At 36.9% G+C, this 17,182-nt stretch overlaps 1 protein-coding gene across 4 annotated transcripts in view; it reads left to right on the top strand.

The window, feature by feature from the left end:
* Positions 1 to 17,182, top strand: part of TBL1XR1 (TBL1X/Y related 1) — an 81,916-nt gene that overhangs the window by 45,341 nt on the left and 19,393 nt on the right. For all 4 annotated transcript variants that reach the window (XM_081829712.1, XM_081829707.1, XM_081829714.1 and 1 more), the window contains 7 exons: positions 9,117 to 9,262; positions 11,234 to 11,456; positions 12,165 to 12,297; positions 12,863 to 13,004; positions 15,555 to 15,618; positions 15,709 to 15,806; positions 17,032 to 17,092. In XM_081829712.1, coding sequence (XP_081685838.1) covers positions 9,117 to 9,262; positions 11,234 to 11,456; positions 12,165 to 12,297; positions 12,863 to 13,004; positions 15,555 to 15,618; positions 15,709 to 15,806; positions 17,032 to 17,092 — 867 coding nt within the window. The remainder of the gene's footprint in view (positions 1 to 9,116; positions 9,263 to 11,233; positions 11,457 to 12,164; positions 12,298 to 12,862; positions 13,005 to 15,554; positions 15,619 to 15,708; positions 15,807 to 17,031; positions 17,093 to 17,182) is intronic.

The raw sequence follows: 17,182 nt of genomic DNA, 5'->3' as shown, positions 1-17,182 counted from the left end.
CTATACTGCGATGAAGTGGGGCAAGGTGAAGTTAGGGATGTTAATGAACACTCAGATTTTTTTAGCAAACAGAAGTCCACAAATTGGTGTTTTATGTTGCTACAAAAAAAAAATACAGCAAGTAAAAGGGGCAGTAAAATAATACTCTGGATTAATTTCTGAAGGAGTATCCAGTGGTTAAAGATTACCAGAAGTCTTCTTGAAGTTGCTAATGTTCTCAGAGAAAATCCTTTGAAATTCCACATTTTAAGGTATTCCATGTTGCAGTAAAAATAAAGCAAGAATTATATATTAAGAATAAAACTTTGTGTGGTAGACTGCTGCTTATCATAGTAAGTCCTTTATAATTTTTTACTGTGTTCTTAGTTGTACTTTGTGTATTTAGAAAGGTTTATACTTCACGGTGTATCTGTAGTGAAGTACAACGTTAAGCCACATCTCTGAAAATGTGAACACCAGTCCCTTTATTAAATTTGTAATTTCCTATTTACATTATGGTTTATAGGGGAAAATCAGGTTCAACTAATGACATTTTGACTTATGGCAGTTTTTCTAGGAATGCAACTTGCCATAAATTTAAGAACTGCCTATACCAGAGTTCTAAAGTTTGATCCTCTGACCACCTGCATCAGAATCACTTAGAGAACGGCGAGTGGGGCCCAGGAATCTGCATTTTACCAATGCCCCAGGTGATTCTTAGGCATAATAAAGTTTGAAAGGCACTGGTCCCTATTAGTTGTAGGACAATTAGAACTTGACAAGAAAGTTGACAACAGGTACATGTAGCATGTTCACAAAATTCTTGAAAGAAAAATTATATTTAGTAGCTCTTCGAGATAAAGTAGAAAGCATGAAGTGTACATATTGAGATTTGGAGTGTGAGAATACCTCCTACTAAACATTAGGGAGGCGCCACTAAAAGAGGTGTATTTGTATTTATAGGCAGGATTTTGTAGGAATGATGAGGCATGTTTATATCATAAAGGATACCATGAGACATTCATTTGAAGTTACTTCCAGAAGTAGGAGATGGGAAAAAGTTTAGGAAATTGATAGTTCTGTGAGCTCAGACCAAGTTTCAGATAGAGCTCAGAATCTAGCCCATCTCAGCACTTGGTGACTTATTCCAAAAGTTGTTTCTTGGTTCTGATCTCTAATTATACATAAAAATGGCCATTTTTGCAAGTGATTTGATTTTGGAATCCAGTAATTCCTTTTCTGGGTGTATTTTGGTGTATTTTGGAGTACTGAATTGGTTTAGGAGCTAGGTAGGAAGAAAAGTAATCATGACAAAGAAAGTATTTGTGAAAAGACCTTCACAGGACTGGTTTTTAAAGACCACCACTAAGGAAAGTAAAATTTTTTCGTGCTTGTCTCATTATCTAAAACCTCTCACAGAGAAAGTCCAAAATACACCTTATGAAAGTTCTGTTTTGATAAATGTATAATTTAGAAATAATGTTTTCCAGTAAGAACTTCTAATATTTGTTCTCTGTAAACACTGTTTAATGTTGACTGGACCATGGTATCCATCTCCAGTGAGAATAAAACCCCTTAAATTGTTTTACATACTTTATACTATGAGATGACCATCCTATTATGATGACTATTATCAGCACTAGAAGATATTATATATTAAAAGCCCATCTCCTCTCCCCAGATTATATAACTTCTGATTTTTTTTTCTTCATCCATAAAACTTGTTGCTTGTTGAAAAGGGATTACATTGTGATATTCAGCCTCAAATGTTTTATAGGCTTCTGTTTGAAATAAGTCATCCTCCCCTACTCATTTAAGCTAATTAAGAGGAAAGTATATATTATTGTAAGATGTCTTTTTATTTTCTCAATTCTGTCTCTTAACAAGTTACTTTGGTCATCACCATTTTGTACTTCAATGAACTAGACTTAGGCTTTCATAGTCAACAAAAATTTTCTAGGAAAGAAAATATTTTTCTCTTTTGAGAAAACTTGAAAATTGAGTGTATTTGACAGTGAAGTACCATAAGTAATGGTTGACTTGATTATTCAGTATGTTCCATTTAATTAGCGTTCGCCCGAGGGCATTAATAATTTGATTGCCCTAATAACTCACATCAACCAACCATATGCAGAATAAGCACTAAGGGGTACAGCTAAGTCGTATGGAACAGAACTTGATACAGTGTTAATTTGAAAAGATTTAAGGTGGTTTGGACTTTTTTTTTTTTTCCTGTTGCATTGAGTTTTCTCTAGTTATTCCTAGGTTTAGTGTATTTTTTCTAGAGAAATTGTACCAGCAATTATTTGTGAACTTGTGCCACCTTTTTTCTTGTTGCTTTGTGTAAGATGTAATTTTATTTTGCTTTAAATGTATATTCTGTTTGGGGGAGAATTCTTAATTCTAGATAAAACTGTCATCTATGATATGTTTAAAAGCTCAGTAGCATTTCGGTGAATGGTGTACTTAGTATTGGATGCTGTGAAACAGTTGCATTTTATGATGGAAGACTAACTGGAAAATGCAGGAACAGTGTGTCCTTATTAATGAGCTATTTTCTAGATTGTGATTCTGAATGCTATCATTTTTTAAAATCCTCATGTTTTTAGAACTGATGTTCATCTTGCCATAGAGTCTTGGTTTATGAAAAGGTGATGATGTATATAAGCTTAAAGCATTTGGTTATGAAAGATCAGCTTGTCTCTCCCAACCCTCACCTCTCTCCACTGTTCACTAACTTTTTCAAGGGGATATTCAGTCTCTCTGGATATAGGCCTTGCACTACTCCACTTTTTCTGAGAGGGTGCTTCCTTCAGATGTTCTGTTATTTGTTTATAAGAGCATACACACTTAATTTAGAAATCTACACATATCGTAGTAGGCACAAACTAACCCGAATGTTTATGTATAACATTAAGGTTCTGATCCTGTAACACCAAAGAACCTATTTGTTGTTTTTGGTTTTGTTTTTGTTTTTTCATTTAAAGATTCGGTATTAACCCCTACAATGGCTAAGAAAATGTCAGCAATCAAATGACAGTGTAGTTTCTCTTGACTCAGATAAAGGTAACTGGGCTAGATAAACATTCCTTCCTACTTATCCTCCTGCTGGTGCCCACTTATAAACAGACTTGAACAATGAACTGAATGGAGTCAGGTTAAACTGGCTCTCAGTGCCTCTAGCCATGAAGGCCTGGAGTGAGGCGAGTTCAGGATTGGGTATGTCCACCTCTAGTCTTTCTTTTCATTTTTATGAGTAATTGGTTGGCTACAGAAATGCAGGTTAAATATACATACACTTTGCTTTGTAATCAAATAAAATATGCAGTAACATGGATTTCTCACATAGTTCCTGTACACATGACTAATTAACGATAAACAGCAAGTACTTGTCAAAAATAATGGTAAATTTTATACTTCCAAATCAGTTTTTCTCTTTTATAAGCTGAATGACTATTTTTTTGCTGATAGAGGAAAATTCCTATTTACATATTACTGCTGACATGCTTGTTAAAAGACAAATGTCGTTTAATAATTACCAAATAGAGAACTTGTTCAGTCTTACTAGTAATCTTCTTGCTTATTTTTTCCAGGAATAGCCAGCAATAATAAGGGCATAGGGAAACATAAATTGCTGATGGCACTATAGATTTGCATAATTTGGGGGCAAAGCAGTTGTGCAATTATGAAAACATCCTTTAAAATGCCCATGTCCCCCTCAACTTTTGAGGGAATCCATCCTAAGGAGAAAAAAACATATCTGGCAAAAGCCTATACATGTAGGTATTTGAGGTGACATTCCTAAGTAGTAAACATTGAGAAAGTCTAAACTTTCCATTGATGGGATGAATAATTTACTAGTTGAGTACATTCATTTGCCAGATAGTATGATAGTAAAATTATTTCAGAAAATATAGTTCATGTAGAATGTTCATGGTTATATATATTTTTAAGGGCTGATTTTGCCCTTAAAAATATAAGGGCACAGAATTGTGTAGCCCAGTGTGTTATATTGTGATGGAGGAAAACAATGTGTAAAGAGAAAAAGGAAATACAAAAAAATTAACAGTTGCACTTGGGTTTAGTTTTGTAATTTTTTTCCTTCTCCATGTTGTCCATTATTTTTTTTTTTTATAAGTACTGGGTCTAAATCTTCAGCATGCAAGATCCCCTCTAGCATTTTTTTCCCCTCCTTCTTTTCACCTTTTCTAAAATCTTTAAGCCTGTAAGTATGGAACTTTTTAGAATAAACAAAAATCTGCGTCTGTAGGACACAGTTGGAAATGGATTTGGGGACAAGGGAGTTTGTGGTGATGGGAGCAGGGATATAATTTTCTGGGTTTTTTGTTTTGTTTTGTTTTTGTTTTTACCTGAAGCTTAAATAGGATCTTGGATTATTAGATTTTCCTCCTGGACTGTGTCGTGGTAATAGTTAAGCTTTGTGTGTTGTTGCTGTTGTTCAGTCACCCTGTACCATAGCAGTGATGTTCAGGCCCATTTTCATGTTCCTGTAGTCTGTTTGCAAAGGAGAGTTGGCTTGCTCTGGAGGACTAATACCTCTTTGAGAACACAGCCCCTGTCATCCCAAGGGAACGCCTTCCCTGAAACAAGCAGTATGTAGAAAACAGTTGTTTTGTGACCTTGTTTCTTATGTGGGAACCATGCGTGGTGTCGTGGGCTCCTGAGCTACCACGCCCCCCTGGCCACTGCTTGTCTTTATTCCTGAGTTACTGTATACTGAACTTTCGTAGTTTTTAGCCTTAATTCCTTTCTGGAATCTCTTTTCTACCTCCCAAATCTTAATCACCCTAGCGAATTTGTAGAGTACTTGATTACATAGGTATTATTTATATCAGATTTGCTCTTACTCCTGGAAAGAAGGGATGCTATTTTAAGCAATCAAGCCAGTCTTTAACATCTCACAGATTTAGATGAATCTCTTTTGCCTTCTACTATGTAAATCAAAAGCTGCCCCTGAAAAACTATTTCCTGCACATGTATTTACAGATAAATGGAAATGTTTTTTGGCATAACCTGGTTCAAGTTTTAGTATGTTTTTTAGGGAAGAGTTAAGTCAGATGCTTTTATTTTTGGATTCATAGATTTTCTGATGTGCCAAAATACGTTATAGTAGAATTGCATTCTGATTTAACAAATGTTTATTGAGCATTAGTTAAATTAGGTAACATTCTAGGTTTCCAGAATGAAAAGATTTACTAGACATCAGCTCTTTCTTCAAGTAGCCCAGTCTAGCATCATACACATACACACAAGGTAACCATTCAGTGTGGTAAATACCGTACATAATAACAAACTATAGGATTAACATAGCAGAGAAAGATCCCCCTCTAGGGTAGTGAAAGAAGGGACTTGCCCTCCATTCAAATAGGAGGAAGGAACTTAGGAACACATAAGATACAAAAGCATGAGATAGCATAGCATATTCACGGTGCTACATATAATTGGCAATCATTTGAATTTAATGTGTAATGGGAAGAAGGGTAGGGGGCATGGAATTGGGGAGATGAGTCTGGAGAGATAAGTAGGGTCAGATTACAAAGGTAACTGTGTGTCATACTTAGAAGTTTGGCCTTTATTAGGAAGGCCAAAGGGATCATTGAAAGTGCCCAAGTAAGGAGTGATGTGATTGGTTTTGTTTCACGGATAATGCCCTAGCTGTAGTGTGGCAAATGGACTGAGCTGGGGAAAGAGGAACTTAGGGTAGTAATTGTAGGCAATGGATGATGGGGACTAAACCAGGTTCTAGCAGAAAAGGAAAGCTGATGACAGAGACCAGAGAGGTAGGATTGATAGGATTTGGTGAATGGTGGAGCACTAGGGACCAAGGTAAAGTTAGGATGACTTTCAGGTGTAATGAAGTAAGGTCAGATTTCTAAGGAAAACGAAGTTTTAGGGAGGGGAATAAGAAAAGTAGTTGTGTTTTTGTTTTTTTTTTTTAAAGATTTTATTTATTTATTTTGACAGAGACACAGCGAGAGAAGGGAACACAACCAGAGGGAGAGGGAGAGGGAGAAGCAGGCTTCCCGCGGAGCAGGGAGCCCAATGCGGGACTCGATCCTAGGACCCTGGGATCATGACCTGAGCTGAAGGCAGAAGCTTAACGACTGAGCCACCTAGGCATCCCAAGAAAAGTAGTTTTGAATATAATGATTTTAAGCTGCCATGTAATGCTATGACTAGAAATTTAAAAATTACAGTTGAATTCAACATTTATTGAAGCAGAGTGTTTTTAATTGTGGACCTGTTTTAGGGTGGACATTAGTGTGAAGTGTCCAGACAGTGCTAATAACCCTTTCAGAGTTTTTTTTTTACTATTTGAGATGGATGTAAGCACCTGGGATAGCTTCTCTCCTGGTCTGGTAGAACAAATTTGGGATATACACCATGCCAGCCCAAAATCGACATTGTTCCGCCTGCAACTTTTAGGATATTCTTGGATATAAGCATGAACTCTAATTTAACAGGGTCTAAATGTGATGGTTTTGATTATTTAAATTGTACTCATGAATTAGAGGGTACAGAAGTCCTGGACTTTGCTAAAATTTGTGAGTCTTACGAAAATCAAAACACTTGAAAAACGTTGCTAATAAGATGTCTTAATGTTTCACGCACTACTGACACCTCTTTTGAACACCCTGAGTTGAAACAGAACAGTGATGTAATCCTTCATTTTCTATCAGTAAACAGGAGCTCACTCTGTCTTAGCTTTATCCTTGACCATATTTTAACTTAATTGTTCAGTAGGAGCAACGGAATGTAGTGGTCACCTCCATGGTCTCTGAATGAATTTAAATCCTTATCCTCTTAAAGATAATGTGGTATATATACACAATGGAATATTACTCAGCCATAAAAAAATGAAATCCTGCCATTTACAACACCATGGATGGAGCGAAATAAGTCAGCAAAAGACAAATACTGTATGATTTCACTCATATGTGGAATTTAAGAAACAAAACAGATGAACATAGGAAGGGAAGGAGACAAACCATGAAACAGACTCTTACGTATAGAGAACAAATGGAGGGTTACTGGAGGGGAGGTGGGTGGGGGGATGGGTTAAATAGGTGATGGGGACTAAGGAGCGCACTTGTGATGAGCACCGGCTGTTGTATGATGTTGAATCACTAAATTGTGCACCTAAAACTAATATTACACTGTGTGTTAACTAACTGGAATTTAGGGCGCCTGGGTGGCTCAGATGGTTGAGCGTCTGCCTTCGGCTCAGGTCATGATCCCAGGGTCCTGGGATCGAGTCCCGCATCGGGCTCCCTGCTCCAAGGGAAGCCTGCTTCTCCCTCTGCTTCTCTCTCTCTCTCTCTGTGTCTCTCATGAATAAATAAATAAAATCTTAAAAAAAGTTAAAAAAAAAAAACTAACTGGAATTTAAATAAAAACTTAAAAAAGTAAATCCTTATCCTGTTAGTGGCTATTTTCCCATCTGTAAGCTCAGATTATAAAATAATAAAACTATATATGTGTGCATGGTGGAGACCCTCCATGAATGATATTGTCCATCTTGAAGTCTTTGTAAATCTCTAAGCCACTTGGCTGTTTAGCTTTTTTTCCCCATTTATGACTTACTGCAAAATTTATTTAGGGAAGGGCATATAATTGAAAACAGGACTCTGCAGCCTCACTGCTTATGGATTTCACTGCCTTATCTTTTACCGTCTCTCCCCATCCTTCCCAGCCTTTATTAGCCTTCTACCCTGGCAATCTGGAATTTACTCATTTTCAAGTAGTTATGGGTTTCCTGATAGGGGCAATGCAGAATGATGCTCTTTTTCGTTGATATGTTTCTTAGTTTCATTACTATGTTTCTTAGAAATCTCTGTGAGCTCAGATTAAGCTGAAAACCATAAATGTGTTTAATAATGATTGTGCTTGTAGGCAAAATCATGAGTTAAAATCAAAGACTTAGAAGGAATGTCTTTTCACTTCTCACTGTGGGTTGCAGGAGTGGAATGGCCAGGTGTTTCCAAGAGGGGAGGAAGGAGCCATGAGGAAAACCAACTTAGGTGTACTTTGTCTACTGACTAAAATCTTTCCTAGCTTTGTGTGAGTCCATAGTACTTTATTCTAGACTGTTCATAAGTGCCACAGAACCCTAAATTAAGTGGAAGCACAAAATGCACAAGACACAGAGTCAGCACTAAAAAACTAGGATAGACTGGGATAGTTATTACATGGGTTAAATCCATTTAAGACACAAGTAAGCCCATATTCATTTAGTTTACTTAGCATGAAAGTTTCTTAACATTCGTATTATATATATAATGTGATTGAATTGTTTAAAATACATTAATGACAGTTACTATTTAATGATAAGCTCTGGTGGATGTTTTAGTAAAGAGAATAAGTGCACATGCATTTATCATTTTACTAGAATTTAATCTTTGAGTTTAGACTTAACTTTTATAAAAAGCGAGACCGACATAAAGAGATTTTTATTACATATTTTGGGTTTAAGTATTTTGAATTAAAACTAAAGAATTGCTGATAGAAACTGGTGATTTACTTGCTAGCTTTCATTTAGATGGGTTATCACTAAGTGGCAAAGAATTAGTAATTTTTTTTTTTTGCATTTAACTCATACATACAGTGAGATTTAAGCATAAAAATTTTCATGTTTTATAACTCTAGTTTGCTTTTTATTTCCTAAGTTAAAAAAAAACCTGCAAAATATTGGATTTATATTGTGTTTGACAGAAATATCAAATGTCACCTTAATTTATCTTGGCCTAAATTATCTTTAGTGAAGCAATCGACTCACATGATTTCCAAAGACTACCCCACATTCCGCTGCCCCGGCCCAGCTTTAAAGTTCAGTGCTATTCTTTGAGGATAGTTATGTGCCATGGCTAAATTTTATATGTACTAGAGATTTTATATCATACTTTATGTAATTAAAGTGAAAAGGAAAATATGTAAAAGTTAATATGTTTGGAGTTTGGTATTTCTTTTGTTTAAAAACATATTTAACCTTAGCTAACAGTCTGGGATTCCAGATGGATGGGTTGCAATTTTGAAAGATTACAGAGGTCTTTCATTTGTGTCCTATAGAATGTTGCCACTAGGAGAATAAATTCTTACACCTTTTCTTCTGCTTTTAGGATTTTCTCATTCAGCGTTTACCTTTGGTATAGAAAGCCATATCAGTCAGTCTAACATCAATGGTGCCCTCGTCCCACCTGCTGCATTGATTTCGATCATCCAGAAAGGTCTACAGTATGTAGAGGCAGAAGTTAGTATTAATGAGGTAAGGAAAATTTATTTCAAATACTCTTACTCTTTAATTTGTCCTTAAATCTGCTATCTTGTTTGTTCATTCATTATCTGATTTCAGCTTCACCAGGTTAACAGAATTGAAGGGTGGTGTTCCTTATGTCACAGGTTGAACAGCCAAGGCCTGTTGACTCCGAACTATAAGAACCATTAGTTCTAGTTTATTTCCCTTTCTTTGGTTTTATAAGTAAATAAGAAGAAATAATTTTCTTTAAAACAACAACATTGTGCTGTGAAATGCTGAGACCACAATTGACGGTCTGAAAAATTAAAAAACCTCAGGTTATTTGGTTATACCTGATTTTGGAAGGCAGTTTATAATTGAAGCCAACTCTTGATACTTTTGCCTATCTAATAAGGTCCATATATAGGTAGTTTAATTCAGGTGTCGGCCAACTATGACCCATGAGTCAAATCCTGCCTGCTTGCCTGGAACACAGCCACACTCATTCACTTATATATTGTTTTGGCTACTTTGGCGCTACAGTGGCAGAATTGAATAATAGTGACAGAGACCTTATGTTCTGCAAAGCCTAAGATAATTTACTGTTTGTCCTTTCAAAGACAAAGTTTGCAGACCCTGGTCTAGCTAAAAAATTTCATATATGGTCAGGAATTATAACATGTGGGGCTCTTTATGTTATTTTCATTTCACAGATTAACATGGCTCCCCTTTCCTTTTGCAAGTATTTTTAAAACAAGCATCCGTGGTTTTATTTATTATTTATATATTATTTATTACTATAAATATAGTATACTAATTCTGGCTTCATTATTTTTTAGTTTCCTCCTCTTCAAAATGGAAAAATCCACTAATATTGTGTCCTCGTTGACATTTAGTACTTTCTGTCCCAGAGTATCTTTTACTGCAGAGGGTGAGAAACAGTTTCCATCAGTGGCCAGAATTAGTCTCATGGTATCTGAAAAATAAATGTCTTATAGATTTAATATAGTACTCTACAATGTATCTGTTGGTATTAATATTTTTAAGTTACTTAAAATAAATTCTCCTACTCCTCAGATACTCCTTACATTTGACAACTCAGAAAGATGTGCCATGTTTTTGTAACTCAGAGCACCCATCACCCCACTGTGGTATCTACCAGCTTACGTGAATTGGGCCTTACACATGCATATTCCTAGCTCATTTGCCCAGTTTCTATTTCTGACTTGTTCTATCTCCTTGTGCCTGCTGGAGAACTTTTTATTAATTGTGAGCTTCCTAATATCAATGAGAGGAGCTTTGGAAAATTACGGCAACTCCATAAAATTAAAGAGCACAGTCTCGAGTTATGATGGTACTTCTCAAATGGTAGTGCGCCCTAGAGAGCTTGTTAAGACATAGATTCCTGAGCCCTTCAGAGATTTCGATTCTGTAGGTTTGACTCTCCATTTATAACAAGCTACCAGATGTGATGGTAGTGCTGTTGGTCCTCGCTCAGGTCACACTAGGAATAGTGTCAGGAGATCTCCGTTGCCATTGACTGGCTGGCTGTGTGACTTCTGCAAGTCTTTAAACCTGATTGTGCTTCCATCTCACCATTAGTAAAATGAGATGATTATATGGCAGAATATCTGAGGCCTGTTTCTTGTTTTAATACTTGAATCAAATCACAAGAAATTTTTGAGTCCAACAAAGCTATTTTAAAAGTTTTTAGTTGTAAAGAAGTGTTCATTCTAATGTGGCACCAAGTCTCCTACCATTGTATGAACTCTTTCATAATGGTCATTACTTTTCCCGGACAGAATTTTGGAATCTAACGAATAACTTCTTATCACCTGGACCTGCATTTTATTATTCCTTTCAGTATTTCGGCTTTCTCTGTGCAATATTTCACAGTATGAACTAGGTGAGGAGGAGGAAAATTTACACAGCTCTTTGCAGTTGCTTCACCCTAAATGTCTTCTCTTTCATGTTTCTTTTCTCGAAATGTTCCACGTCCAGGATGGTACCTTGTTTGATGGTCGGCCGATAGAGTCTCTGTCCCTGATAGACGCCGTAATGCCTGATGTAGTACAGACAAGACAGCAAGCTTACAGGGATAAGCTCGCACAGCAGCAAGCAGCGGCTGCTGCCACCTCCACAGCTGCCACAAACCAACAGGGGTCTGCAAAAAATGGAGAAAACACAGCCAATGGGGAGGAGAATGGAGCACATACCATAGCAAGTGAGCGGAAAGAATTTCTAAAAATTCCTTTGCAGCAAAAGTAATTTTGCTTCATGTGGATGTCTCATCTTCCAGACTGAAGTAACATCATCTGTTTCATTTATGCCAACTTGTTTCCCTAACTTGTATCACAATTCAGATTCTTACTTCTGAAGCTCCAGGAAGCTAGATTTACTCATGGATTTTATTTTCTTCTTTACATATTTAGAAACCATTTTCTACTGTTAGATAAATTTTGTTGTTTGCATTTGATTTCTAAAGAAAATTTGTAATACTAGTCATTAACACAGTAACGCTCTGATGTGGAGATACAAAGGCAGCTCTCCTGTTACATGAATGATATCAGCAGCCCCTACTGGCAGAAACTCAGTGTTGACATGGATTATATTTAATTCAGACCACTTTATCATTTTAGCCTCGTTTGGCTCTAACCTTTTTGCAAGTCTTTTTCACCGCCTCCCCACCACCCCAAACACATACTCATGTACATCTTTTAAAAATTATAGGGTCATACTTAACTAAGGATGGGAATTTATTTCTCATGTACAGTTATTTTCACCATTACCTGATACAGGTGCGGAAAAAAAAAGTTAGACTTTTATATTTTAAGGCAGGTATTCGCTGATTAAGAATTATTCCCCCCTCCCCCAAGGATGTTGTAATATTACTTACCTAACTGGCATTTTCCACTTGTTTCTCATGACACAGATAATCATACTGATATGATGGAAGTGGATGGGGATGTTGAAATCCCTCCTAATAAAGCAGTTGTGTTACGGGGCCATGAATCTGAAGTTTTCATCTGTGCCTGGAACCCCGTTAGTGATCTCTTGGCATCGGGGTATGTTTGTCAAAGTGAAACTAAAATGTATTTAAAAAATATCATACTGAACTATTGCACATTTTATAAAAGCATTACTTATGTTTTCACGTTTTTGTTGCTTTGTGGTCCTTTTGCCTTTGTAAATCTTTATTCATAACATAATCTTAGAAATTATTTTTTAAGATTTATTTATTTGAGAGAGAGAACGAGCGAGCACAAGTCGGGGGGGCCTGCGGGAAGGGGGGAGAATCTCAAGCAGACTCCCTGCTGAGTGTGGAGCCTGACGCAGGGCTTGATCTCACGACCCATGAGATCATGACCTGAGCCAAAATCAAAAGTCGGTCGCTTAACCAGCTGCGCCACCCAGGTGCTCCCATAGTCTTAGAAGTTTTAATTAAACTTACTTCTTCAGAAAAGTGCCTAGGGTCCCCAAAGTGGAGACTAAGGAAAATAATTGGAAATGGAAATCCCTGAGAGTCTAGTTTTTATTTGCCTTATTAATAAGAGTATATAAATATGTTACTTTGATTCTGGGATACTTGAGAATATCATGAGGACTTAAAATATGTTGCATACTTTATAGGTCTGGAGACTCAACAGCAAGAATATGGAATCTTAGTGAAAATAGCACTAGTGGCTCCACACAGTTAGTACTTAGACATTGTATACGAGAAGGAGGGCAAGATGTCCCAAGCAACAAGGATGTGACATCCCTAGATTGGAATGTGAGTATCACTGTATTATCCATGGTGAATATAGTTCCTAATCTTCATAACCTCTCTGAACCGCAGACTAAAGCAGGGGTTGTCCATTTGCTGAGATGCTTTTGAATTTCACTCATAAGAACAACAAACTAGGACTCGCCATTCTCAAATGTGTTAAAAACAACGACTGGCCTTCCAGTAGTCAGACCTCCGTCCAGCTAGCAGCTCTTCAGTTTATCTTGCAGTGGAACCTTTGTCCAGCTGGTGGTCGCCCACTCTGTGCTTTGTCCTCCTCAGCTGTAAAGTACAACTGTGGTAATGGTGCCTGCTTAAGGGAGGTAATAGGTGAAAATCAACAGCAGGCACATAGGAAGTCCTTAACAACTAAGCCCTTTGCTAGGGGGTTAGGAGAAATCTCCATAATAAAAGCATGTTCTTGTTTTTCTCATTTTGTGTGGACTGATGAGAACTTCACTGCTGACTGCCTTGTAGGGACTGTTAGTCTAGGTTACTTCCAAGCTCTATTCTAGCTGGAGGAATCTTACAGCTCTCGGATGCTGTGTCATTCTACATTTTCCAGAGATCACTTCACTGCTCTGACTGACCAGAAAGTTTGAGCTCCTCATCCGTAAAGCTTCACCCTTTCAGTTTCATGTACGTGATAAGCAGCTTGGTTTGTGTCCATTCCCATGATTAATTTGTGGAAAATTCGCATTTTGAAAGTTCTTATATCTTTTCCTTTATTCCACGTGGCCTTTTTTTCCTTCCTTGTGACTTTGCATCCATTTTTTACCTGCTCTCTCAAGTGTAAGAAGCATCTTAGACAACTTCAGCGTCTTGAGCATTTCATGGGATTCACCATTCTTTCCTCAGCAAATGAATATTCTTTTCCTCCTTTGGCCTCTATCCGACAACTTTTGTGCGGCTTTCCATAGGATCTTCCAAGTCTCATTCCAGCGAAAGAGAGCTGTCTTTAAAAACGGTATCTCTAGCTAAATTTCTCAGTGTCTATGAAATTCTTCCAAAACAAATAGCTAGCGTTTTGTTTTTGTTTTTGTTTAGTTTTGTTTTTAGTGTTCCCTTATAAGATTTCCAGCAATGTATTTACTCTTTCCCTCCTATGAAGATAGCAGTTACCAAAATGAGAAAAAGGTTTAGCATGCCACGGTATTGTTTGGTTGTAGGGTCAGGACTAAGAATTATCTTCTCAATATATGGGACCTTATTATATCTTAAGTCAGAGGCCTTACCACCTTGATATGCTATTTGGCTCAGAGACCTATGAGTTAACTTAATGAAATTTACAGGTTACACTGAATAGGATGGTTAACAAATGTTTGTTGAGCTTGGTGATTCTCAACTCCAAGTTACAGTTTTCAGAAGTGTGGACTTTTCAAACATATATTATTCATTATGAACTTGAATCTTCCACTAAAAGGGGAAAACATTATCCTTGATTAATGGTTCTTTTAAGACATTTGGGGTCCAGTAGTTTAAAGGAAACTTCCCATTGTGCAGAGTCTGGAAATTAGCTTTTGCTGTTTGTTTCAACGCGGCTCCTTCTTCCTCAGATAGAACCAGATTTTGTCAGGACTGAGTCTACAACCCTTAGTACCATACCAGCATCTGCTTTTCACTTACCTGCCCAGCTAAATGGCTTGAGAGGTCTGAAAAAGGGCAATCTTGTTTCCAATTCCCTTTCCAAAAAGCATCACAAAAGCACTGAGTAAGGCAGGATTTCATTCTGTGTCTTCAGTAGTGTTTACTAATCCCAGCAATAGTGTGTTTAATGCACTCTGTAACTTGCACTTCCGTAGATCTGTCCTTCTGTTGTACCATTCATCAAGGCCAGGCACAGCAAGGGAATATAAGATTAGAGAAATTGGTATGGATTTCTCCTCGCGGTAAAGTAGTTCCAGGCAGTTGTACTCACTTCATTAACTATAAAGTCAGCCTACACTCTTTTCTGGCTTTTTTTTTTTTTTTTTCCTCCTAATTGGTAAGGATTTCATATTGAGAAAGAATTAACAAAGGAAAGAAACACTCAATGATATTTAAGTATCTGGTCATCTGAAACGGCAATATTGTTTGGCTCACACACAATATAAGCTTCATTTAGACAGTAAAAGATTTAGAGGGAGGACCATATAAAATCTTCTAATCATAACAAAATGTTTTAGCCATTTTTGCTTTTGACTCTATTAAATTCATTTTAAGATTGTGATTTTGGTGTCCTTCCTAGTCTACCCCCCTTCTCCCATCTCGAGTCATGTGCATCTGTGAGAATACCGTAGACCTTAGCATGCGTAAGGGTGGTGTTGGTCCTGCTCCAGAGTAGTTCGTGCCATTCTTGAGATTTGGATATAAGGCTCCCACACTGACTAGATGCTGGTTAAATACTAGCTTCATAGCAGTGAAGGGTCTTTTGTAGGTCGTTGGTAGCATTCCCAAATTTTGAAGCAGAGAATGTCAAGATCTACTCTTCCTAGGGTTTAAACGTGGAAATAGTCAAATAACAATTAAATGCCCTTTCTGGATTATATAATTGAAGGAAGTGTGTTTCTCTGACAGAGTGAAGGTACACTTCTAGCAACTGGTTCATACGATGGATTTGCCAGAATATGGACTAAAGATGGTAAATGAAGTATTTTTCTTTTTATATGTTGTTGTTGATCTAAGTTATAAAGCTTGAAGTAATTTTCATGTTTTTCTTTTTGAATATTAGGTAACCTTGCTAGCACCTTGGGGCAGCATAAGGGCCCTATATTTGCATTAAAGTGGAATAAGAAAGGAAATTTCATCCTAAGTGCTGGAGTGGACAAGGTAAAAGAACGTTAAACTAGGTTTTACAAAGGTTAGTGTGTTACAGAGTATACCTGGAAGTCGTGTTTTCTCCTGCCGCTCCTGTAAACAGTAAAACATCTGTTACGGGAAATTCAGGTACGGATTCACGACGACAGTGGGAATGCTCTTAGGTTTTCTGTCAGCTCCTTCGCCAGTTTACTCATCAGAATGCCATTGATCTTTTATCTTTGTGACCACTCATCTTTGCTGGAACAGCGGATGTCATACCTCCCATACTCTGCTTTCTTTCCCTAGTTTCTAGTTTACCTCAGCCGTGAAAATGGCTCCGGAGTGATTCCTTGAGAGATCTTAGAGGCAGTCTGTTAGCTGAACTCCTGGTGCTTAATTGAAAATGTAAAAAATGCAGGGTCATTGAAGCTTTTTCCACCTAACTAGGCTGGGAAATATGGAAAGGTTGAAAATACGGCCTTCTTGCTCTTTTGTTTTCTTAGGTCATCCCCTCTACCATACCCCCCAAAATGAATACAGGTCTAAGATGATTTCAGTCCAGCAAAGCGTATGCTCAGTACGCTTGTTAACTGAGTCAGTTGTCAGAAATGAAAGTAGAGAAGAAAAAAAAGGAAGAAAAATAAAGGAGGCCAGGAATAGGAGGGAAACGTCCTATTACTAACCTCTGCCACTGTATAATACTTTACATCCCCAAAGTTATAAAACTAGTGATGGGAGAGTATTTAAAGGAACTGTGAATATATCCATTCAGATTTATGTGTCATACTTGGGTATAATATACAAGACATTGTTTTAAATATTGTCAAAATTCAAGCTGCCCATAGGTGTAAATGTGAGCTTTTAAAAATCTTAATATTGAAAATTGGTTAATGACTTTATTAACCAAGAATTTGCCTCCTAATAGCTAAAAAAAAAAATTTGCATTAAATACATTATTGCAGTTGAGTTTCTTAAGCAATGTAATATAATGTCTGGTGGTTTGTAGACAACTAATAGTTACTTGAAGTAAGTTGACTGATGAAAAATCAGGGAAAAATGAAACTACTTAATAGTCATTTTCCCCCTCAGAATGGAGTATACCCTCGTTGTACTTTTGGGGATAAAGTAAATGTTTAAAGTAAAATTCACTCTGACATTTCCTATTGCTTTAACATAGTTAGGCATCTAATTTATGCACCTATGATGAGCTTCTTTTAACCTCTTAATACAATTTTTCTTTTCTTTTCAATCTCAGACTACGATTATTTGGGATGCACATACCGGTGAAGCCAAGCAACAGTTTCCCTTTCATTCGGGTAAATCTTCACAATTTACATGAGAACTGGTGCTTCTGTTTTTCTAATTAAACTTTTAAAAGCATATAATTCATTTAAAATCTTGAAATA

Source organism: Leptonychotes weddellii, chromosome 1 (genome assembly GCF_054177405.1).
Source record: "Leptonychotes weddellii isolate Sample4059 chromosome 1, ASM5417740v2, whole genome shotgun sequence".
Classification (NCBI taxonomy): Eukaryota; Metazoa; Chordata; class Mammalia; order Carnivora; family Phocidae; genus Leptonychotes; species Leptonychotes weddellii.
This window is presented reverse-complemented; position numbering and strand designations above follow the sequence as displayed.